The sequence below is a fragment of the Lissotriton vulgaris genome, chromosome 11 (genome assembly GCF_964263255.1).
Source record: "Lissotriton vulgaris chromosome 11, aLisVul1.2, whole genome shotgun sequence".
NCBI classification, from domain to species: Eukaryota; Metazoa; Chordata; class Amphibia; order Caudata; family Salamandridae; genus Lissotriton; species Lissotriton vulgaris.
Genome location: NC_141699.1, coordinates 958,427,676 through 958,453,516, shown reverse-complemented (window position 1 = coordinate 958,453,516; position 25,841 = coordinate 958,427,676). Strand labels below are relative to the sequence as shown.

The window sequence follows — 25,841 nt, the reverse complement described above, 5'->3', positions numbered from 1 at the left end:
AGATCTCTAGTCTACAGACATTTCAAGATTGAGGGAATTCGTCCACTGAGAGCTATAGTCTACAAATGAGAGATTGCTTGATAAAGTTAGATTTAAAGAAAGTTAATTTCACTGTCTTGACAACTCAACTCATGCATACGTTAATAAGTATGTCTTTTGCTATTTTGCTCTAGAGGGGAATCGCGTTGATATTACATTTTAATATGGTCATGGGGCAAAAAAAAAAAAAAAAAAAGAAAACACAGAAAACATAGGTTTTTATAAGCAATATGACGAAGTCAGTGATGGTTCTAATAAGGGATCTGAAATTTGGAAGTTTTCAACTGGGTACAGTTAAAGTAGTTTTGAAGTTGCTGGTCTGGAAGATGAAATTAATATTAGGCAATCTCAATTTTGAGAAAGGAAGTGATTAGTGAAGGGTTTTCTGTTGTCAATGAATCATGCTGTATTGCCAGGCCCTTCGATTACAGGGCACTTCAGCAGACACAGGTAAAAGAAGTGATGGATGGTCTGTGGTATGGAGACAGGTGAGACTGACAAAACAAACAAGAGAGCAGGTGAGTTGGTGGTTGAAGAATTCGGACGCTTGGAATGGAAAAATAGTTTTTGGGAAAGTATGAATTTCATATTGGAATCAGGTTAAGTTGAAAGGATGCGGTTCTGTGTGGGACAGCAAAATGCAGTGGAGTAGAGGACTCTGCATATACATGGTTTGTTTGCTAAAGCTGATTTTTGTGTGTAGGACATGCATATGTGTGGTTCTTTTATATATGTGCAATATGTCAGGAGTACAATATATAAACAGATTAGGGAAGCAGATCGCTGATCTGACAATTAGAGAAAGAGATTTGGTATTATTGATGGGATTTGGACATTATACCTTGAAATCGCCTCTTCATGCTCTAGTTAGGAGCATTTATTACTTGAACAGAGACCAATGAACAGAAAACCTCTTACTTAAAAAACGTCCCTTTCTGTACCCCTAGGTTGGATTTGCCTATTCCACACGAGTGTTTACATTGGCAGGCTTGGCGCAGGTGAACTCCTCACTGTGGGGATTTTTGACAGTTCATGACCTCAAATATCGCGTGAACACTAGTAGTTTATGTCTTGGCGAAAAGCTGTGGAACATGTTTGGATAGATATAGGTGTTAAACATGTAGACAATTACTTTTTGCTCTATTAGTTTTCAATCTTGGCAGGAACCCCCATTATTAAAGCATGTGGGATTCTTAAGTCAATTATAATGCACACTATCAGGGTTATTATTTTTTACAATCATCCCCAACACAACTGAAGCACCATTCACGTTAAAGAGCAGTAGAAAGATTCCCACCAAAGTGCCCTCCCCCTTCTAGGCTTTGCAGAGCTAGTCTAGCCTGGAGCTGAACCAGATGACAAAGCATGCCACTTAGTGGGTGAGGGTTCTAAAACCCAAACTTCTGGATACACGTAAGGATTTCCCAATGACACTAGGAAGTCAGTTAGTGGACAGACATTAGCTATACTCCTAATTGGTAGGTTAGGGCTAGTCCAATAGAAAGTTGTTTTTATTGCTTTGCATTATTGTTTGGAACACAAAATAGATTCCAGAACACTGTCTCTATGTAATCCAGATAATATGGTGCAGGATAGAGTTACATATCTGAGAGATTCGGGTGATTCTACATTACAGGAGTATTTTAAGGACATCTGCAGCCAACTGTAATCCATTAGAGATGACCCTGTCTACATCCAGATTAACAGCTTAATTACATTATTATTACAGATGGATGCCGAACCAAGGGGCTCTTAACCGCATGCGCGCTAGCGGTTTTCCCGCTGCGCGCTGAAAATTTAAAAAACCCACGTTACGTGACAAAGCCAGCTCGTCATGCGCGTAGCGCAGGTAACGCCCATGACGAGCTGGCTTTGTCATTAGCACTGAAGGGGTTAAGAAGAACTGGCAAAGAACATCTGCTGGTTAAGAGTGGTATATTGAACATTCATGTGCGGAGATCAGGAGATCAACAGTACAAAGGTGTTTTAGAAGAGACTAATGCTTCGCTCCAACAGACATGAGCTCAGGAACAAGGAGTTTACACACAGTATAGAATGTTTGGATAGATCAGTGTAAAGAAAGGAGTGTAGTGCCCTTCTGATGCAAAGGTAATACATGTTTAACAGAATTATTTGACAAGCGGTTAGGTTATATATCAGGGAACTGACAGATCAGCTGGAGAAGTAAGCCACTGTATTAGTGGCAGAAAGTCAATCGGTAGGAGTTATTTGGTGTGTAGCCTTACGATAGGAAAGAGATTACAGAGATCGCCAAAGGGAAGGTATAGATCCATCTGTGATATAGGCAGGAGATATAGCTTATTTGGTGAGGTGTGTCCGGTTCATACATGTTCAAGTTTTGGTCAGCTGAATTTGAAGTTGGAGCCTTTGATATGTTCGATTTCTTTCAGATGGGTTTCAGATGTTCCTGCTTTAGGAGTGTTAGCAGAAGTTAGAATTCAAATGGATTGTTGTTTGAAGTATGAAGGCAAATTAAAACAATGAGTTGGAAAATATTTTTTCCCTCCGTTTGAGGAATATCCAAATGTGTGCATTCAAGAGTACAAGAAGAGAACGTTGGATTTCAGGACAGAGCAAGATGCTCAGCTGTTCAGTTTTTAATGGTACACACTACAGAGGGGTGTCTTTAGCGCCAACGGTGAGGTAAATAAAAGTAGGAGTGATTTCAGTAGATTCAAGGCTCATTTGGTTGTAGGGGGCACGGCCAGTTAGGTGTTTTCTTGAGGTAGAAAACTGAAGAACATTTTGAGAGCATCTGGTTAGTCAAAGGCAGGAGCTTTTTCACATTTTTACTAAAGACGAGGGATTTATGTGCCAACATGAATACTGCCCTAGCGTCTCGTCATGAAATGACAATTCTATAAGCTTTAATGAAGGAAAATGTTGATATTTAAGACAGACTATCATTATTCCACCATCATCTCCTGAATTGGGTAATAACAATTAAATAAGAAAAAACATTTTGTAGAGAACATACAGTAAAAAAGTTTTTGGTTTAGATTATTGATTTATTGTCTTTAATGCTCGAAGTGAAATGTAGCTATTACCGAGAAATTCAGAATGAAGATGAAGAGCGAGTTAAGAACCAGATCAGGGGTGCACAGAAAATGGACTATGAATGAAGGTAGAGGATTTGAGTAATGGAGCACTGAAAAAGGGAGAATGTTAGACTACAGAGTTGTTATACAGCCAGAATAATGATTTTAATTCCATGTTTGCTAAAATGTTATGTTTTCTTCTTTAAAGTGCTATGCAGAAGAGTAACAATAAAGTGTTGAGGAACAGTCGTTTTGGGAAACAGAGGCCCGTATAGACTCTACTGAACACATTCCTCAGGTACTGACAATATTCATTTATTAGAGAGACAGAGCAGAAAAAAGTTCTTAAACCATATTAAGTCAGCTCTGGTAAGAAACAGAATGAAGCATGCATCTTTCCAGTTAGGCAAGTGTATACTGCTGATGTTCAAGAAAAAGCAGGAAACCCTGCAATATTCTGGATTTCCTGCTAAAGCCAAGGAGTAAAAGCCAAAACTACAAGATCAGAGCCAAATACAGCACGTACAACTTCATAGAAAAAAAAGTAACTAGAAGCAGGCAGAACCTTCTACCAAGGACAGTACTACTTGTAATAAAGGAAAGAGGTGAAAATGGGAAAATAAGAATTAAGAGTTTCTTGCTACAGGCACCAAGATATTTACAAATATCCTGATGCATTTTACCCGAACAAATTGATTAAGGGACCAAGATGGGTTTGTGGGATGCAGACAGCAGAGGAGGTGTTGGAATAACAAAGTTAATTGAGACTGTGTAGGGTTCAGGCAGCCCTAAGTTCTCATTTGGAGTTGTATTTTCTGGCGAAAGTGATGCAGAGACTTTGCCAGGATTTTAAGATCACAGTTTGCCATTTCCAATCAATGTTGTGGGCCAGCTAGGGTTCATCTTACTAGGTTTTAGTCAGATATGGTTGATTTTGAAAGGGGTTGATGTTCGTTTTACAAGCAGTTCACCCAAAAAGGCATTAAAAAATGTGTGCTATTAAAAATGGAAATGAAGTCCAGATATATCTAACTGCAGTTTGCGATAGGTTCACCAAGAACTCTTCACTGTGTGGCAACTAAGATCTAATAGTGGCTGGGTGTGAGTGCCTGAAAAGTTTCAGCGTTCCTTCCATCATCTCCTTGTGTTTACTTTGTTCACCCTAAATTGGCAGGGCATGCCCGGATGTGGGTCACTAACACAATCCATGCTGCATTGCTTAGCTGAAACAATTGCATTGAAATTCGGTTTGAATGTACAGCAAGTTTAAACAAACTGGAGGAACTATATCGAACTATGAAACTTGCAAAATCATAGGGAATCCAGGCCTACACACTCTTCAAATGAGATGTTCTTTTCCTGAAAAATGTAGTTGAAAATATAACGAAAAGTACTTTGTCATTTTGTAGAATCCTAACACCCTAATAATTTAGGGAGAAACTTGTGTGCAGGGTAGACATTAGTGGTGTTGTGGGTGAGCTGACTTTCTGAAGCTATCAGGATTTCCAAAACAATTATGGTTAAGAGCCTAAACCTTACTTTCTCCGAATTTGTGGCTAGCATCCCCTGCCTCAGTACACATTACACATCGATCCAAACTTTACTGAGGCTGAAAAGAAATAGGCATCGGCCACAGGAAAAGGAAGAGCAGGGGTACATGCATGCCGATAGCAATTTAAAACATATAATCAATGCAAGTATGAAGTTAATGTAATGGACCCTAGGCTCTTTAAGGCCTTTCAAACTCCCTCAATTTTTCACAAATCCATTATTAACTATAGCCATTGAGAAAGCCATAAACCTTTTTGGACTCAATTCCAACTGATTAATGAGTATTTTAAAGACGAAGTTAGGTTTGAAAAGAGAAGCTAGGAGGGAAAGGTGATGGTTGCAATAACCAAGTAAGTGAAATTCTTGCTTGAAGTAATCCCATCATTTATGCCATCATGGATTCACATGAAGCCGAAGCTCTACTACTAGGGTAACCAGTAAATAGTGTTCCTAGTGGACTAAAAGGCTGGCTTATTGATTTCTGATTTCCTTTTGGTCAGCTCGCCCAAAAGTGATGTCTAACTTAATTGGGACTCTAATTCCTAGGTGATAGGATTCCCATTATCAGTGTAGGACTCTTGCCATTTAGTGATGGAACTGAAAACTGTTTCCATTGCAGTTAATCCAAAGTACTAAGCAACCAAAACCACACATGCAGACATGCACCATACATGGTCGCAACATTCTTCGGGCCCACACTCTTTCTAATTTCCATCTCTGAAAAGAGAGTCAAATCTGCTCACTTAAAATTGACCAGAAGTCACAGATATCCACTCACGGGGCAAGTGGTCATGCCTGTTGAGGCTGTGCAATTTACCTACATTTTTTTACAAACCTGTTTAGTCTGCAATTCTCGAAGAATGTAAGCAAGAAGGACATCCCATCAAAAAGTATGGACCATGAGCACTGAGACTGAACTGAAATGTTAAAAGGAAAATTCCACAAAGGTGTTAAAAAAAAAAAAATCCTTTGACAATCCTGATTTTCTTTTTCTTATTCCAGGTAAGCAATTGTAATTTCTGTACAGGTATAGATTGAGTCATAGAGTATAAAGGAATACTTGAGCTAAGGAGCGAGGAGTAGCCATGAATGTGTTTGTGGATGTATGACATAGCGTACCAGGTTACCTGCATTGTGCAAATTCACAATCTCAATCCCGTTCCCACCCCTTCCCACAATGGCAGCCCAAGCTTGCCGGGATCACATCTCCTGCCTCTCCCATATGTACCCAAAATTTAAACTCAAATGTCATGTCAAACTGGAGGGATCTCCATTTGAGGAACGCTAGGGGCTGTCACAGTCACTACCCTCCCCTTAGCTGGTAGGGTGTCTATTTGGGGGAAGGGTGCCAGGTTGTTTTTGGTAAAAAGTCTCAGTACTACACTTATCTGCTTGATGTGTCCTGTGGCGGTCATGTTATCCCATAGTTAACATTGCAGTCTTCTATCAGCATCTTGGATGGAGCTAGTTCGTGTCTTTTTGCTGAGTGCTAGCGACAAGTCGACATGGATCAGCAAAGTTCAATAAATGACATTATTCTGCTTTACACTCGTCTCGCACAGGTTGTTTTTACTCCAATGAAGAGGATGCTGCTTGCGAAGGTGGATCTATCGATTTTTTGAGCTAATCCTTACGCTGGGTATGCTTCAGGAAGTAATCCACCTGTTGTGTAATGACGAAAAAGTACTGCTTGCCTTGATGAGTGACTGAGGCGTGCAGGGTACATAAGAGCATAATCTACCTGCCCGTGTCTCAGATTCTTTCTTACCGGTATGAATTTCTTCCTAGTTTCCTGCACTGCAATTGCAAAATCTGGGTACACTGTGAATTCATCCCGCTCAAAATGGAGCTGCCGCTCTCTCTAAACATTCTCAATGTCACATCTCGATCACGGTAATTTAAGAGTCTTACGATTATCAGACGTGGCGAAGTACCTGGGGGTGGTTCAGGACCCAGTGATCGATGCACCCTTTCCACCACCATATGGGGAGAGAAGGAGTCTGCCCCAAAGACGGTACGCAGTAGCCGTTCGGTGTACTCTTCCATACGGTATTCGTTGTATCCGTTTGCTATTGTACGTAGAGCACGCTTCCAAATCTTCATTTTTGGCCGCTATCACTTTTAGTAATTTATCCATCTGCGCTATTTGCTTCTGGCTGCTTCACCTCTGTAAAGCGTATGTCGTGTTTTTTAAGCTTGTGTACTGGTTCGTCATAGAGTCCATCTTTGTCTCTATGGAGGTGAGCCTGATTCATGGCAAGTAGGAGCACTTTCACATCATCTTCCTGACCCTGAGCAACCTCTAGAGGTTGGTCCATCCCTGTGTGTCCAGGTAGCTCCTGCTGTGTGTGCAATACCTTCCTGGGCTCGAAAGTTAGCTTTGCTTGCTCCCCTTCTATTCTCCCCATCTCCAAGCGAGAGGCGTCCACAGCCAGGACACAGTTCCTGAATTGCGGTCGCTATGTTCCAACAGAGACCACCCTTCCAGTGCTGAACTCAGAGTGCAGCTATGCTGTATTTACTCGTCTCTCTCAGGCACTCTATGGCTCATTGAGGGGGACTCAGCTTATAGCAATATTTGTACCATCTACATCTTGCTCTGCGCTATTCTACCGGTCGTCTGATTGCGCTGCAGTATCCAGTTGTATAGCCACAGCTTTGTCTGGGGCGGGCAGACTCCCTGGAGCGGCAGTGAAGGAGACTACACTTCCCACCAGTCACTGCTCATGGTAGCGCTCAAAAGAGCACCGCCGGACCGCAGCGTGTGTAGCCACAGCTTTGTTTGGGAAGTGCGGGCAGAACCACCGGAGCAGCAGGGAAGGAGACTACACCTCCCACCAGTCACTACGTGTGGTCGTCGCTACGTGTGGTCGCGCTCAAAAGAGCACCGCCGGACCGCATCGCATCTAGCCACAGCTTTGTTTGGGAAGTGCGGGCAGAACCACCGGAACAGCAGGGAAGGAGACTACACCTCCCACCAGTCACTGCACGTGGTCGCGCTCAAAAGAGCACTGCCGGCCCGCTGGATGCGCACGGGGACACGCCAGGGTGAAGGGCAGGCTAGTCCACACTCGGAGGCTGGGCTGGGCCAATCCTCTAAGAATTGGTTTATTGTGGCATAGAGCATCTAAAAGGTACTGTTGTCTCCTTTTTTCTCATGTTGAATATATTTTGCAGTCACAGCTTGTTTGCTTGAGAAAATCTGGGAAAATCCCTGATTACTATTAACATGAGCAAAAGAAAAGGTCACATGGAAAGGCAGCGGTGGGGTTGTTGGGACCCTTGATGCCTTTCTCCTCCAGTTAAGAAAAAAAGAGGAGGCGGAGCCCCAAAGATAAAAACATTGGACGGGACACGCCTAAAGAAATTAATTGGAAAAGGTGATTTGGACTCGGGGCTCCCTACACCAACAAGGTCTAAGGACACCATCACGCAAACCAATTTGGCGACCAATGAGGACTCCAACCTCTTAAAGAGGATAGAAACTATGATGGCTGTGCTTTTAAATTCCATTTTGTATACATTCCCTCAAATTGAAGAAAGGTAATTTCTATGGAGACCCTGTGCTCAACAAACCAAACTACTCCAAATATAACCCAACTAAAAAGGGGGTTAGATTGTTCCCTCAGCCAGATGGGGCGGCTCTCCTGAAAACAAACAAGACAGGACCTCATGTTCCCCAGCAGGTAGTAGGGTTGTCCCCTCACTCAGTGACCTTTGGTCAGAAATCTAACAGGGCGAAACCCATTGTATCTAATCAGAATCAGATTATGAACCAAATAGATTTAGGTGCCCCAAGCCCTAGCCAAATCACTAAGATCATCAGCTAATATCGCCTTGAACACACGCCTACCCTTATGTTATCCCTCAGCTTTACAACCCTCCCCCGTTCTTCCAGTGAGTGATATTGCTTGAGTTCAACAGCCTTTAAATCCTGCTCCTCTAGAAGGTGGCAATTAAGCTTTTAATTCTGGGAGGGAGTTTATTCACCTCCCAACTGAGGCTGTGAAATCTGGAGTAAAGCTAGATCTCCCACCAACAGCCTGTCCTTATGTTATAGTGCTAGTAAATGTCCCAGAATTGAAAGTGAACCAACAGGAATCAACAGCAGCTAATTCACAAAGCTCAGCATTGGCTCTTTAATTATATAGGGGACAATATTAAATGATATAAACATATCATTATGGCCAGGAGGGGTAACTGGGTAGGAAGGGCTCCCAAAAACGTTAAAGGGGACTGCATCATCATTAATTTTGACAACCATTACATGGTAGGCGACCTACTAAGTAGATTACCAAGCACATCGACTCTTTATTCTGAAATTTGTGCACTTCCGCTTGGCTTCTTTTACAAACTGTCCACTTAATTTCAAATGCCATTCCACAAAGTAAATAATGGCCGATTGTCCTCACGATCTTTTAACCAATGTCTCCCACAACCTGTTTTACCTTTACCTCTTAGCAATAGATTTACCTTATTGGAAGCCAATCCCGAATGTGATTGACTTGATGAACAGAGTTTTAACAGTTAATAATGTTGATGATACAGTATTATATAATGTGTCTCCTGTAGTTTCTCTTCCCCTTGTAAACTCTCAACAAAATTTAAGTCTGCAGACAGATAGCTCAACCTTGCCTCGGATGCAGATACTTTTAGAGAGTACCCCATAATCTTTTTCAGTGATTTCTTGGAACATTGCTGGGTATAATTAAAAAAAAGTGCAACTTGGAGAGGCTGTCTTTGTTAATGGTGAATGACATATTGTGCCTTAAAGAGACTTGGGAGGTTGACTATCCACCTGAATAGGTATCATTCATTTCATACACCTGCCATACCCTCACCAGCTGGTTGTGCAAAAGGTGGTGTATTGACATTACTTTTCACCTTTCCCTATACCCATTTACCGCGGCCGAAAATCCGCTGCGGCGGCTTTGAAGAGTGGGCGGGACCGCGTCGGCCAACGGACGTGCGCTGCACTACGGAGGTGGTGCTCGCGACGGCCATTGGCCGTCAGAAGTAGCAAACGGGTTAAAAGTGAAATCTTTTTTAAACACATCTACATACTATCATATCATTCTTTTAGAGTTTTATAGTGCCAAATACTGGCTACTTATACATTTTTATAACAACAACTTTGGTAGTAATCATGCGGCGATTTTCGGCCTTCTGGGAAGAGATATTGCTTGTGAGAAGTTGGCCTGATATGAGATGTCCACTATTCTAGTGGGCACCCTGTATCAGTCCAAACAACCCTTATGGTAATGATTGTAAAGTCAACATTATAGACCAGCTATCCTAGTGGTAGCATGGACAAAGCAGTCTTAGGCTAAAACTTCAGAGAGCATGTGAAGCCAGCTGTTTTACGATATGCAACCCCTTGAATACCAAATGAAAGGACACCACACAGGTCATATATAAAATATATATGCATTTATTACTAACACAACCCCTCTGAACTCTTTATGAGGTCAGAGGCACAAGCACATAACAAGATACTTAATTATCATACAATAAGTTGCACAAAATGCAGTTGAGCCCTAGGGGCGTTGCAAACCATATACTAAAATAGTGGTATAAGAACCACGTCACGAACAGGTAGTAGGCCTAGGGACTAAGGAATCGTTGGGGCTACACTGAACTACCAAAGGTTAGGAAGCAGGAGGCCCATGGGAAGCGTGTGCAGTGTCTTAACACACGCGGGGGTTCTCATATGAATACAATGGGAACAAAAGAATTAGAAACTAGTTGATTTAGGACACTTCCGGATGGACTAGGAGAAACCTACTGAAAACTAGGACACTTGGATAGTCAATACCCACAGGAGCACCGGAGTACTCACGTTACCTCACCCACAGGAACCGGGTGCATAGGTGTCAAGTTGTGTCGGGTTTCGTCGCTGAATCCTATGGAGACCTGTGAAAAGATGCTGCAGGCGACCAGGAGAGAAGTGTCCGGTTGGATACAAATACAAGGACGGATCGAGGATGAAGAGTACCTGAAAGCAGAGGGGACAGAGTCTGTGTCACTAGCCAGTGACCAGGAAGGAACCAGGAAGGAACCAGGCGATGTTGTGAAGCAATCAGGTGATGTCGTGAAGCTGGTCTCTGCAGCCACGTGGACCAGGAGCGTCGACGATGACCAGGAGCTGGATACGGACTGTCGCACGAAGGATCTCGCTGTTGGCGGTGTCGGCTTCCGGATTGGAGTCAACAAGCCTTGGCAAAGGCAACCCACGCAGGAATCGAAGATGGCTTCTGTTGCAGACCAGCAAGGTCTGGGGGGCTTCTGCTTTTCAGGGAAACAGGGGCCGGCCTGGAGCAACCAGGCCAGCGGTGTAAGTTTAAAGGTTCATCGTCACAGAGGCCCCTAGCCAACGGGCAAGTGACCGGACAGACGCGTTGAGCACAAAAACACTAGCAGGCCCCACGCAGCACTTGTAGAGTGTGGAGGGCTGTGCATCGGTGTAGAAGGTGCTCAGGGGGGCTTCTCAATCCCTAATGTACAACTTCACGGGTGCCTCGGAAGCTGCACAAGTAGCAATGAGCAAATTTTCCAAGATGGCCGGTCCCACGTCTCTCGCCTCCACGGGTCTCAGCTTTGCTGTGGCTGTGGATCGGGGTCAAAGAAGTCTGGTTATTGTCAGGCTCTTTGCTCGGGCTCCGGCGGGAGCGTCGACAAAGCAACCGCAGATCGGTGGATGGTGCCTGTTTGCACAGGGTGGTCACTCCTTGACCACAAGGGAGATTCTTCAGTCTTCTAGTTGCAGTAGAATGTCGAAGTTCCAGAGTTTCGTTTCAAGTTTCAGTTCAGGATAAATCTTAAGTCTCTTGACTCAGCTCCTACCTATATACTAGTCAAAGGGGCTGGATTACCTGCTAGGTCCCTCCTATGGGTGGGACCAGGGAAGGGGGTGGTAACACCCTCTTTCCCTTTGTCCAGTTTCGCACCAGATCTGGAGCTGGAGTGCCCCAGCAACTGGTTTCAACCGGACTATGCATGGAGCACCTTGTGTGCCCCAGGCAGTGTCTTATTTCATTCAGCCCTCCATGCCCCAACACACTATGGCCTGTCTGGGGTGGTGCTAGCACCTCCCAAGACAGGAAACCTATTGTCCGAGCCTCTCTTGCTGGAAGGACTCCCAGCAGCAGGAGGTCAGACTTGTGTCTGTGGCAGCAGCATCCATTTTGTGATGCTGAGGCTCTGGTTAACTTTTACCGGGATTAACAGGAACAACATTTCTTCTCCCTCTAGAAGGGTGGAATGCTACCCCCATCGCCAGAACTGGCGAGGGGGTAGTATTCCAAAGCGTATGACACCTTACACAACATGTTTTGATAAAGCCAAACCAAAGTTAGCATTAACCGCAAGGATTATAATGCACTTAAGAGTATATGGTATGGCTATATCATAGAACAGCTATAAGGACATGGTTCCGAAAGCTGCAGACAGGCTCAGCTGATTCTAGAGCACCATCTCACATAAAACCAAGCACTCTGCCTTCAGTATTGTTAAGGGTTGCCATAGGAGTGACTTATAGGTATATATGTGTCTATATGTAATGGTAGGTACAGGGATACTATACCTAAGCAAGGGGTAATTACACGACCTTGCCCCAGCTGAGTGATCAGCCAGTTGTGTCAATGTGGATGGCCAGCCAGGGGTGGCATAATACATGCTGCAGCCCCTGGTAGGCCTTAGATGCACCTATGCCCTGGGTACCTATGGTACACTATACAGGGGCTCATAAGGTGACCCAATGTCCAATTGGAGATGTACCTAAAGTACATGGAGTCCATTTTACAGTGAGAGCAGATAGCCTGGGGCCCTGATTAGCAGGATCCCAGGCCGACTAAGTCGAAAACCAGCTAAACACTAGGCAAAAAGTTGGGGTAACCATATAGTCAGATATCCACCTTCCTACATTGCTGATCTAGAGAAAGCATGCAACAAACCCTGCAATATAATCTGGCTTGGGGATTTCAACGCTCATCCTTGCAATATTATTCATACTCCAGTGTGTGGGTTAGTAGACTATGATGGGGATTTTGTTGCCCATTTCAGCCATTAGGACTATGGTAATGGCTTAAATAGGGTATTAATTATGAATAATATTGTATTCTTAATTACTTTAGAAACTTTAACTGGCCAGTTGAGCTTTACTTTCTCTAGTTGCTTTCTCTTCTCAACGCTTATGTCTTGGTCTCTGACCCTTTTAGCGATCATGCTGCAATCACATTTCTTATCCATTCTCTACTAAAAAGGTAATGTTCTGTTAAACATCACATCAAACCGGTGATTGCAAGGGAGAACTGGATTGTCTTGAAGTGGGAGAGAGTTGATGTCGTGAGGTTTCTGTGTAACAGTCTCCAAACGAACTTCAGAGATCATGACATGTCTAGACCCAATATCCGATAATGGTATAATTACAGCATTTAAGCTAATCTTATTGGAAATTAAAAATAATTTAATAGGTTTTGTACGTAATGAGCACCATAAGAAGCCCAAGTGATTTGATGAGGAATGTGCAAAATCAGTTAAGAATCTTCATATGGCCTTCAGTCCAAACCTCGAGACCAAAGGATGGATGGATAGAAAGGAACAGCAAAAAAGACCCACAAGAGGTTCAGGAACTAAGCCACACAAAAGGGAAATCTGAGAATGAGAGAAACAAGGTCTGAGCTACACTCATCAATACAAAAAAGGTAACGGAAGAGGGCACCCATTTGACGGTGTGCTGCACAATACCGGCGGGCAAAGCTTTCTTTATTAAAACAGCTTTAGAAGTAATTGCCAACCTTTTAGAAAAGAAAAATGCTACTTACCAGTATGCATCTGTTCTTGGCATGTAGAGCTGCAGATTTCTACACTTTGCATTAGATCACCACCTGGTGTTGGGCTCGGATGATTGCATGTTGTTGTCGTCCTGGAAGAAGTCTTTGTAGTCACAAGATAGGTGACTCCTCCCTTGGACGATATTGCGCAGGGGCATCGGCTCCATAGATTGTTTTTCGCCATGATGGGAAATTATGGAGTTAGTAGAAAGAAAGAAGGGATGTCCATGCGTGTATATCTAATTAAGATACAACTGGAACAGATACAGGTCCCGGGGAGGCGGGAGGGCGTATAGAAATCTGCAGCTCTACATGCCAAGAACAGATGGATACTGGTAAGTAGCATTTTCCGTTCGAGCCTTATGAGCTTCAGATTCTACACTTTGCATCGATTGTGCAGCACTGTCTCCCCTAGTGGTGGTCACCTGTATCCGTTGCAGTAGTTTGAAAGAGAGTTTTGAGGACAGCTTGGCCTACTGCAGATTGCTGCTTGGCTTGCACATCAACACAATAGGGTTTAGTGAAGGCGAGTGTTGTAGACCATGTTGCTGCCTTGCAGATGTCTTCTAGGGGAATGTTTCCTAAGAAAGCCATGGAGGCTCCTAGTTTGCGTGTGGAGTGCGCTCTAGGAGGAACTGTTAATGTGAGTTTTGCCTTCTGATAGCATATTTGTATACATTTAACAATCCACCTTGCAATTCCTGATTTAGAAATGGGGTTGCCTTTATGTGGTGGAGAGAAAGCTACAAATAGTTGCTTTGCGAAAGGATTTGGTCCTATTGATGTAATAGAGAAGAGCTCTTTTAACATCTAGTGTGTGTAGAGCTCTTTCTGCTACAGAGTCTGGGTTTTGAAAAACACTGGTAACTCGACAGATTGTTTTAGATGAAAAGGAGTAATTACTTTAGGAAGGAATTTAGGATTAGTCCTTAGAACCACTTTGTTACGGTGTAATTGTAAGAATGGTTCTTGTATAGTGAAAGCTTGAATCTCACTAACTCTTCTAAGAGAGGTAATAGCAATGAGGAAAGATGTTTTCCATGTGAGAAACTGCAGGTCACATTTGTGTAAAGGTTTGAAAGGGTGTCCCATGAGCCTGGTAAGAACAATGTTTAGGTTCCACACTGGAGAGGGTACCTAGGAGGAATAATTCTTTTTAATCTTTCCATAAAAGCTTTTATTGCTGGTACTCTAAACAACATATGTTGTCTGTTGTGTAGATATGCCGCAATAGCTGCAAGCTGTAAGCGTATAGATGAATATGCTAGATTACATCTCTTGTAAATGGAGAAGGTAACAGATAATATTTTGGATGGAAGCATAAAGGATCAATTTGATTATTAGTGCAGTAAATGGCAAATCTTTTCCATTCAGCAGCATAGGAAGCTCTAGTAGTAGATCTTCTGGTTTCTTTAATGATATTTATATAGTGTGGTGGCAGGTTAAGGTAACTAAACTCTAAGACTTCAGGAGCCAGATTCAGTTGACTTGGATCTGGATGCCAGATGTCTCCATGGTTCTACGTTAGCATGGATAGTGTCAGAGACAGTTTTTGGTGTGCTACTAGAGAGAGTTCTAGCAGTGTGGTGAACCACGGTTGGCGTGACCATGTGGGAGCTACTAAGATCAGTTTGAGAGACTGTTGTCTGAACTTGCGTACCACTAGTGGTATTAGTGTGATTGGCGGAAAAGCGTACGCAAATCTGCCTGACCAGTTCATCCATATCGCATTGCCCTTGGACAACGGGTGTGGAAACATGGCGGCGAAGGTTGGGCATTTTGCGTTTTCGTGTGGCAAACAGGTCTATGTCTGGATGACCCCACTTGTGAAAGAATGGTTGAAGAACTTACAGATGTAGTTCCCATTCGTGAATTTGTTGTGTCTGTCAACTTAACAGATCGGCTATCTGATTGTGAACTCCTGGAAGGTGTTCTGCGAGCCGATATATCTTTTGTGGAATGGCCCATCTCCAAATGTTTTGTGCGAGTTGGGACAGTTGCAGGGAATGTGTGCCTCCTTGTTTTTGTATGTAGTACATGGCTGTCATGTTGTCCGTCTAGATTAAGAAAGCTTTGTTCTGTATGTGCTCTTGGAAGGACTTCAGTGCTAGGATAATTGCCAGCAACTCTAGGTGATTGATGTGAAGCACCTTTTGTTGAGCGGTCCATCTTTCCTGAGTTGTGTGGTGGAGCAGATGGGCTCCCCATCCTGTCAGGGATGCGCCTGTTTTCAGTACTATATGTGGAACTGGCTCGAGGAACGGCCGCCCTGTGGACAAGTTTTTGGTGTTCCACCACTGCAGAGAGCGATGTGTGCGGCTGTCCATCAACACCAGGTCTGTTAGTTGTCCTTGTGCCTGATTCCACTGATGTGCTAGACATTCCTGCAATGGGCGCATTTGCAGTCTTGCATATGGTAGAATAAAATGCAAGATGCCATCATGCCTATTAATTGCATGAAAACTCTGGCTGGGAGAGAGTGTTGATTTTGTAACCTTGTTACTAAGGCTTAAATGCTCTGTATCCTGGCTGGACTGGGATAAGCTAGAGCTGTATTGGTGTTTATGGTAGCCCCTAGGTATTGATGTACATGAGAGGGCTGGAGATGTAACTTGGTGTAGTTGATTGTAAACCCCAAGTCGTGCAGTGTTTGAATCGTTTGAGATGTGTGTTGGACACACTGATTGAATGACTTGGCTTTTATGAGCCAATCGGCTAAGTATGGGAAGACGTGGATATGTTGTCTTCTGAGATGTGCTGCTACTACTACTAGGCACTTTGTAAACACTCGTGGTGCAGTTAGGACCCAGAATGGAAGGACTTTGAACTGATAGTGTTGTCCTTCTAGTACAAATCTGAGATGCTTCCTGTGAGAAGGATGTATGGGAATGTGGAAGTAGGCGTCCTTGAGGTCTAGTGTGGTTAGGAAATCGCCTTGTTGCAACAATGAGAGCTTTTTTTGTAAAGTGATCATGTGAAAATGATCTGAGTGTATATACAGATTGAGAGGCCTTAGGTCTAGAATTCGTCTTAGTGTTCCGTCCTTTTTGAGTATTAGGAAATAGAGTGAGTAAACCCCTGTTCCTTGATGTTTTAACTGAACTAGCTCTAGTGCATCTTTTTGCAGCAATGAGAGAACCTCTTGTTGGAGCAGCGTTAAATGTTCTGTGGACATTGGACGCTGTGTGGGTGGTGTATGTGGAGGGGTAGCTGTAAGCTTTAGGCAGTAACCATACTGGATAATTTGTCTTGCCCACTTGTCTGTTGTGATGGAATTCCAGACAGGTAGGAACTGTGTTAGTCTGCCCCCTACAGGAGTGGAATGCTGTTGGTGGAGCAGAAGGAAGTCACTGTTTTGTGTTGGGAAAGGTTCGATTATTGTCATTTCCTCGACCTCTTCCCTGGTTGCCTCTGTAGCCCCCTCTAAAGTATCCTTTATTAGAGGATGTTTGTGTATTTGTTTTAAAGGAAGTTGAATTGTCTGCTCCAGCTTGTTTGGAGACTCCTCTGTAGAAGGAGCGACAAAAGAAGCCTCTTGCTTGGGTGGACTGCAGAGCTCCCACAGACTTGACTGTGTCAGTGTCTTTCTTCATTTGTTTCCAAATGCTGTGTCTACCTCTGGACCAAACAATTGTTGGTTGAATGGATAATTTAAGATAGTAGTTTGCACCTCTTGCTTAAATCCTGAAATGCGTAGCCACGCGTGACGTCTAAGGAGGACACTGGTGTTTATTGCTCTGGATGCAGTGTCTGCTGCATCCAGTGCACATTTAATGGAGGCATTTGATATAAGCTCACCATCTTGTATGAGGTCATCTGCTTATGCCTTATAATAGTCAGTTAGATGTTGTAAGAGCTTCTCTAGCTGATCATAGTGAGCCCTGTCGTATCTTGCGAGGAAGGCCCGTGTGTTAGCGATGCGCCATGTACTGCTACCTTGGGCAGCTATTCTTTTATCCTGAAGTATCTATGATCTTTGATTCTTTATCACGAGTTGGTGCTTCACCTGATGTTTAGGAATTTGCTCTTATCCTAGCGTTTGAAACTACTTGGGAGTCTAAGGGTAGCTGTCCTTTAATGTAGGCAGGATCCCCAGGAGCTGCTCTTTACTTTTCCTCTATCCTTGGGTTTATGATTCTAGCTCTTACAGGATCTTTAAACACTTCTGGTGCATGTTTAATGACTTCTTTAACCATTGGCAGTATTTGCACAGATTTTTGAGTGTTCAAAAGTGTCTAGTAAAAAGTCTTCCTCTGCCTCATCTGAATGCATGGTGACATTGTGATAGATGGCAGCCCTATTAATTAAGTGTCTAAACCCAATATTGTCTTCTGGAGGAGAAGGTTTAGATGGATATATATGTGGCTCAGGAATATCTGGTACATCCTGTGGGTTTGGATACTCCCAGTCTGGTGAACCTGTTGGGTAGGGAAAAGGGTTGTCTGGGTCTCTCCCTACCCCCATGCTATACTCATCATCATCAACATCCTGAGGAGGCGTATGTTGTGGAGAATGAGGAGGAGAATGTTGAGGTGAAATGTTTAAAAGAAGAGCAGGTGAAGGAGATACAGAAGAAAAAAGGTGCATAGGAGATGTGGCAGAGTTCTACTTGACAGGCGCTGGAGGTGTAGTTGCTGTATCGGACTTCCTCTTCCTGTGTGGTGTGGTGGAAACATGTCCTGTTTCTGGATCAATGTAGATCCTTTTTTGTAAAGGATCTGGTTGGAAAAGCTCCTCTTCTTGAGGCACAGCCTTCGGCGCCGATCTTTTCGGTTCCGAACCGGTTTTGTTGCTGGTCTTTAGCCTTAGGAGCCAATGTGGAGTCCTTTGGCGTAGATTTCGGCACTGAAGATATTTTCTGTGGGGCTGAAGCCTGTTTCGTGTACTTGGTAGGATTGGAAGCAGGTTTTGTTTGTTTCGGCATCGAGGGTATCGGCTTCGTAGTGGAAGCTGTTTTCGGGGCATCGTAAACAGGCTTTGTTGTTTTCGGAGCCACTTTGTCTCTCGGAGTCGACGGTTTCGGTGTGTCTTTCGGAACCGGGACTTCTTTTTGTTTCGGTGCCGAGGGAGCAGGTGGTATTGGCACATGCGGTTTGCTTGGTATGGAACTACCGGAAGGCTTCGTTATTTTCTTCGGAGCCGGGCTGGATGGCGGGGCTTTCGAAGTGCTTTTTCGGTCTCGACTGGGCCCCGCAGGCGGAGTGTTGACCTTTGGTTTCGATTTTGGTGTTTGGGCTGGGGAAGGGGCAGTGGTACTTACACGTTGATCCAAAGGTATGGAGTCATCGGAGTCATCTGCCTCGGATACGATCTGGAGATCATAGGAATCTTCCTCCGGGACACACGGACCTTTGTAGAAGATATCCACTGGTTCCGGCGCTTATCTCTGCATGTCGCATCGACGGGCCCTCTGATCCCGAATGGTCTTTTTCGAACAAAAGGATGCACAGGCTGTGCAGCTGGATTCGTCGTGGTCTGGCGATAAGCACAGGTTACAGACCTCGTGATGGTCACTGGGTGGATATTTTGCTCCACACTCGGGGCATCTTTTGAATGGCGTCCTTTCCATGAGGTGTAGGCCTCACGGCGTGGGTAGGCCCAACGGCCCACGTCGACGACCGGAATTGAGTCTAGTCGATGTTTATTGGTATCGAAAGTTGTTTGGTGAAGTTCGAAGACATTTTTAAACGTTGAAGTACTTGAAAAGTAGATTTCCAACAGGAGTGGAAAAGTTTCATCCGAACCAAGTGGCGGAAAAAAACAATCAAAGGATGGAGCCGATGCCATGCGCACTATCGTCCAAGGGAGGAGTCCCCTATCTCGTGACTACAACGACTTCTTCCAGGACAACATGCAATCATCCGAGCCCAACACTAGGTGGCGATCTAATGCAAAGTGTAGAATCTGCAGCTCATATGCCTCGAACCTGAAGTTTCAAATACAAATCTCAAGCACACCAAAATATTAAACATGGAGCGACAGTTGATCAAACGCTTTTCAAATCTGTTTAGAAACACAAGTATAAAAATAATTCCACCCCTCACAACAAAAAATATGAAACCGCAGCTCCATTAACAGTGGCATCATTTTTTAAAGTGTTGTGGGTTGAGAAAAACACAACCTTTGGTGTTAATCTCATCAATATACTTGAAGAAGAAAAGGCCAAGTTACTGGGAACCATACCCTGATGACTCTAGGCCACTGAAAACAGTGGCAGCTCCATGACAAGAGCCTGAGATTTGACACATATGGACGTTTTATTATTATTTAGAAATTTCTGGTACTAAGGCTCCAGTCTGGCCAGGCATTGTTTTTAAGTTTGTTACATGCACAGACAGAAGAAAAAAGGTGTATCGGAAAAGTAATGATTGAGACACATGTACATTCAAACATTTTATTTTTAAAGATGTGAGACTACCAACCTGTTTATATTGTGGCACATGCGTGGTATAAGCCTGGCAAAGAACATTAAAGACTCCCAGTTTGGGCCATCTTTACTTGAAATTCCACAGACATAGCTGTATGACCGACAATCACCCTAAAGTTAAAAATAGAAAATGTAAAACAAATGTTTTCAGCAGCAAAATACATTTGTAACTGAGTGCTTTGATTAGTCCATGTATTTTTATTCTAGTATAGATCACTGTAAAACAAGTTTAGGATGACTTAGCAGGTACCGATTTATAGGGAATATGGAAAATAAACCAAGGTTCAAACCTTTTCTCACTATAAAAATGCTATTATTAACCACTGATTGGCTCGTTGATTTATTTTGCTTCAACATTGTCCAGGTTAATTAGATCCTAGCACAGTCTCCAAAACACCTGAAAAGAGATTGCAAATGCTACTTACCAGTATGCATCTGTTCTTGGCATGTAGGGCTGCTGACATTCATATCTGTGCATAGATCGCCGCCTAGTGTTGGGTCCGGATGATTGCACATTGTTGTCCTGGAAGAGTCTTCGAAGTATCACGAGATAGGTGGCTCCTCCCCTGGACTACAGTGCGCATGGGCATCGCCTCCATCCCCAGATTGTTTTTAGCCATTGGCAGAGATGGAGTTAAGTATGTGAGTGATGCCTATGCTGCGAGCAGATATATGAACATATATATATGTATGAAGACTGCAGCTGCTACAGGCGCCGGGGAGGAGGGTGGGCGATATGAATGTCAGCAGCCCTACATGCCAAGAACAGATGCATACTGGTAAGTAGCATTTGCAGTTCGAGGCATGTGGGCTGCTGAATTCATATCTGTGCATAGAATACATAGCAGTCCTCCCATTATTGGCGGCCGCCCGTGCCAGCTGCAGCAGTCTGAAAAAGTGTCCTGAGAACAGCCTGACCAACAGCTGCTTGCTGTTTGGAATGCACGTCTACACAGTAATGTTTAGTGAAAGTATGTGTGGTAGACCATGTGGCTGCTCTACAGATATCTTCTAAGGGAATATTACCTAAGAAAGCCATAGAGGCCCCCAGCTTCCTGGTGGAGTGGGCTCTTGGTGGAATTGTGAGAGTGCGCTTGGCCTTAGCGTAACAGATTTGAATGCATTTTACAATCCACCTAGCGATCCCAGCTTTGGAGATAGCGTTTCCCTTGTGGTGTGAGGCAAAAGCAACAAAAAGTTGCTCGGTCTTACGAAAATCTTTGGTCCTGTCAATGTAGTACATTAAGGCTCTTTCAACGTCAAGGGTGTGGAGCATCCGCTCCGCCAGCGACTCTGGGTTCTGAAAGAACACTGGCAACTCAATTGTTTGATTCATATGGAATTGAGATACAACCTTGGGTAAGAATTTGGGGTTAGTGCGGAGCACCACCCTGTTAGCGTGTACTTGGAAGAAAGGTTCTTGGATGGTGAGCGCCTGCAACTCGCTAACCCTCCGTAGCGATGTGATTGCTACTAAGAAAGCCACCTTCCAAGTCAGAAACTGAAGCTCACAAGAGTGCAGCGGCTCAAAGGGAGGGCCCATCAGCCTAGTAAGAACCACGTTGAGGTTCCATTCCGGGGCTGGTGGTGTCCGTGGTGGAATGACCCTTTTGAGTCCTTCCAGAAAAGCCTTAATAGCAGGGACCTTAAAAAGTGATAGGTGTTGCCTATTCTGGAGGTATGCTGCCATTGCAGACAAGTGAATGTGTATGGAAGAATACGCCAAGTTACATTGGTACAGGTGGAACAGGTAACAAATGATGTTCTGAATGGAAGCATCTAACGGGTCAATATCGTGGTTTACACAGTAAACGGCAAAACGCTTCCATTTAGCCGCATAACAAGCTCTAGTAGTGGGCTTCCTTGCCTCCCGAATGATGTCCATGCAATCGGGGGGAAGATTGAGGTAGCCGAACTCTAGGACTTCAGGAGCCAGATCGCCAGGTTGAGCTGTTGCGGATCTGGGTGCTGAATGTCGCCATGGCTCTGCGTCAGAAGGCTGGGAGTGAGATGAAGCCTTTGATGCGGTACCACGGAGAGTTCCAGAAACGTGGTGTACCATGGTTGGCGAGCCCACGTTGGAGCAACCAGGATGAGAGTCATCGAGTGCTGCCTAAGCTTGCGTGCCACCAGCGGTATCAGAGGTGCTGGGGGAAAAGCGTACGCAAATCTGCCTGACCAGTTCATCCACATCGCATTGCCCTGCGATTGCGGGTGTGGGAACCTGGCGGCGAAGCTTTGGCATTTTGCGTTCTCCTTTGTGGCGAACAGGTCTATCTCTGGATGACCCCACTTTTGGAAGTACGGTTGGAGTACTGATGGATGTATCTCCCACTCGTGCATTTGATGGCTGTGCCTGCTGAGCAGGTCCGCCATCTGGTTGTTCTTGCCCGGGAGAGGCTCTGCCATGAGGAAGATGTTCCTCTGAATGGCCCACTTCCACATGCTCTGAGCCAGATGAGACAGCTGCGGAGAGTGTGTGCCTCCCTGCTTTTGAATGTAGTACATGGCTGTCATGTTGTCCGTCCAGATCAACACGACCTTGTTGCACAGATGTACTTTGAACGCCTTCAAGGCCATGAAGATTGCCATCAGTTCCAACACATTGATGTGCATCTTCCTTTGCTGTAGTGTCCATAGTCCCTGCACTGTGTAGTGGAGTACATGCCCTCCCCATCTCTGGAGAGAAGCGTCCGTTGTCAGGATAATCTGTGGCACAGGCTCTTGGAATGGTCGGCCCTTGCAAAGGTTTTGTGGATTCCACCAATGCAGAGAGTTGTATGCCCGACCGCTCACCAACACTAGGTCTGTCAGTTGCCCATGAGCCTGAGTCCACTGACGTGCTAGGCACTCCTGAAGCGGACGCATATGTAGTCTCGCGTGCGGGACAATGGAGATGCAGGAGGCCATCATGCCTATCAACTGCATGAACACTTTCGCTGGAAGCGAGTGTTGAGGCCTGAATCGTTGGATCAGCGTTTAGATACTGGCGATTCTCACTGAATTTGGCTGCGCGGTGGCTGCCAGAGTGTTTATCGTCGCGCCCAGATAGTGTCGTACATGGGTGGGCTGGATATGGGATTTCGGGTAGTTCAGAGAGAATCCCAGATCGTGCAGGAGATGAATGGTGCGGGACACGTGGTCGGCGCACTGCTGTTCTGTTTTTGCCTGAATGAGCCAGTCGTCCAGATAAGGGTAGACGTGGACGTTTTGGCGTCGTAGATGCGCCGCCACAGTCGCCAGGCACTTTGTAAAGACCCTTGGCGCTGTGGTGACCCCGAACGGCAGAACCCTGAACTGGTAGTGCTGGTCCTGAATCGTGAATCTGAGATACTTCCTGTGGGAAGGATGCAGGGGGATATGAAAGTATGCATCTTTTAGATCCAACGTAGCCAGGAAGTCCCCCTGTTGAAGCAGAGGGAGTACCTGCTGTAACGTGAGCATATGGAAGTGCTCCGAGAGAATGTACCAGTTGAGGGGCCTGAGGTCCAGGATGGGCCTGAGGGATCCGTCCTTTTTGGGGATTAGAAAATACAGAGAGTAAACCCGTTCCCCTTTCTTGCAGTGAGACGAGCTCTATTGCCCCTTTTTGCAGCATTGCCTGAACTTCCTGCTGCAACAAGTGCAAGTGCTCGCCGGACATAGGACGGCTTCTTGGAGGTATGTTTGGTGGAGTGGAAGTAAGTTCCAGACAGTAACCGTACTGGATAAGAGACTTGGCCCACCTGTCCGTGGTGATGGATTTCCACGCGGGCAGGAATTGCTGGAGTCTCCCCCCGACCGGTGTTGTGTGGTCGGGGGCAGTGACAAGACGTCACTGCTTGTTGGCGGTGGTGGACCTGGAGCTGTTGTTTCCACGTCCCCTGCCTTTGATGTTGTTGCCTCTGTAGCCACCTCTACCCTTGTTGGTGTATGAGGTTTGGGTATTACTTTTATAATACTGTGTGGACTGCGATGCCTGACCCCTTGAGGTGCCTCTGGTATTGGAGCGGCGAAAGGAACCACCCCGAAACTGCTGAGACTGGAGGGCCCCCATAGACTTAGCAGTGTCTGTGTCTTTCTTCATTTTTTCTAGTGTTGCATCCACCTCAGGGTCGAACAGGTGGTCAGGATTAACTGTTTGGTTCAGGATGGTTGTCTGTATATCCGGTTTGAAACCTGATATCCTAAGCCATGCATGTCTTCTCAGCAACACACTAGTGTTGATTGCCCTGGAGGCTGTATCAGCCACGTCCAGCGCACATTTGATGGAAGCGTTTGTGATGAGCTTTCCCTCCTGAATTAACATTTCCCCTGCCTCCTTGTACTGGTCAGGCAAGTGTTGCAGCAGTGTTTCTAGGGTGTCATAATGAGCCCTATCGTAGCGTGCAAGTAGGGCCTGCGTGTTTGAGATTCGCCAAATATTAGCTGCCTGCGCAGCAATCCGTTTCCCTGAGGCCTCAAATATTTTCGACTCTTTGTCTGGGGGAGGAGCGTCACCAGTGGTCTGCGAGTTCGCCCTCTTGCGTGCGTTGGATACAACCAAAGAGTCCAGTGGCAAGTGTCCCTTGATGTATGTTGGATCCGAGGGCGCTGCCTTATATTTTCTGTCAATGCGAGGATTGATGACACGCGCCCGAGTGGGCTCTTTGAAGACCTCAGTCGCGTACTTTAGCACTCCCTTGAGCATTGGCAATGTCTTGACTGACTTTTCAGCCACTGAGAAAGTGTCAAACAAAAAGTTCACATCCACAGGATCTGAATGAAGCTCGACATCATGGTTAGCTGCAGCTCTCTCAATCAAAGCGTTGAAGGCTGCCGAGTCCTCCGTCGGTGAGGTCTTTGCCGCAAAGAGCTGCGGTTCCTGACCCGATTGCGGGTCCTCTGGGTCGCCCCCGGCAGACCAAGGTTCATGTTCCTCCTCCGGATCCGAGTACGCCGGATAGTTGTACTCGACCTCCTCATCGTCACCATCCCCTGCGTTGGAACGCGTTGGCGAATGTTCTAATGCTTGTGGAGATGCAGGCTCTATCGGGGCCGAAGTACCCGCAGAATCCTTCTTGTTTTTGAGAGGAATACGAAAATGTTCCAACACCGGCTCCGTGGTGATTTTCCTCTTGAGGAGAGACAGTTTTCCAGTATTGGCGTCGATGATGACCTCTCGACGCTCTTCCTCTGCAAGTGGCTGGAGCCGAGGCTTCGACACCACCGATGCCGCTTTGGGCGTCGACACCTCCTTAGAGGGCACGCCTGCCCCATGCTTCGGAGCGAAAGCCTTTGGCGTCGACTTCGGCGGCAGGGTAAAGCGGATAGGCGTCTGCGCCTTTGTGGGCTTCGGTGTGTGCTTCGGCACCACATCCCCTGGTTCGGGAACCACAGCGTCCGTCCGAATCCGTTGCAGGGACTCCGCGACCTTTTTCGTCAAGGCTGGAGAGGGCTTGACCGGCTCGAGCGATCTCCCCGAGTCGGGAGTCGGGTCGGCGAGAGGCACCGTCTTCGGAGCCGACACTCCACGTTCCTTGTCCCCGACGGGCGGAGCCGTGGAATCGCCTTGACGCTTCTTCGAAGCTTTCTTCGGGTCATCGACCTCGACCATCTTCGGCGCCGACGCGGCCGCGTCGGTCGACTTCGCCTTCGGCGTCGACCCCGAGGCCCTCGGGTCGGCCATCTTGGCACGGCTCTTCAACTCGGCCATTTTGAATTTCTTGGAAGTCGATGCCTCCAGAGCCTTCTGCACAAGTGCAGCTTTCACTTTCGGTTTCGAAACCGGAGGAGTGGATCCCAATGGCTTCACTTTCGTTTTTGTTAACGGGAGTGGCGCATCAGAAATGTCCGTGACCGGGCCCGGAGGCGGGGCTGCTGGACTAGTAACAAGGTCTTGGGTAAGGCCCGAAGGCGATCCCTCGACCTGGGCCGCATGAAGGGGGTTGACCCCTGAGTCAGTCTGGGGATGCT

At 45.6% G+C, this 25,841-nt stretch overlaps 1 protein-coding gene across 1 annotated transcript in view; it reads right to left on the bottom strand.

Annotated features, from left to right (window-relative positions):
* GMPS (guanosine monophosphate synthase) overlaps window positions 1–25,841 on the bottom strand; it is a 433,428-nt gene that overhangs the window by 71,142 nt on the left and 336,445 nt on the right. Inside the window, exon 13 of the mRNA XM_086944124.1 lies at window positions 19,903–20,018. Coding sequence (XP_086800250.1) covers window positions 19,903–20,018 — 116 coding nt within the window. The remainder of the gene's footprint in view (window positions 1–19,902; window positions 20,019–25,841) is intronic.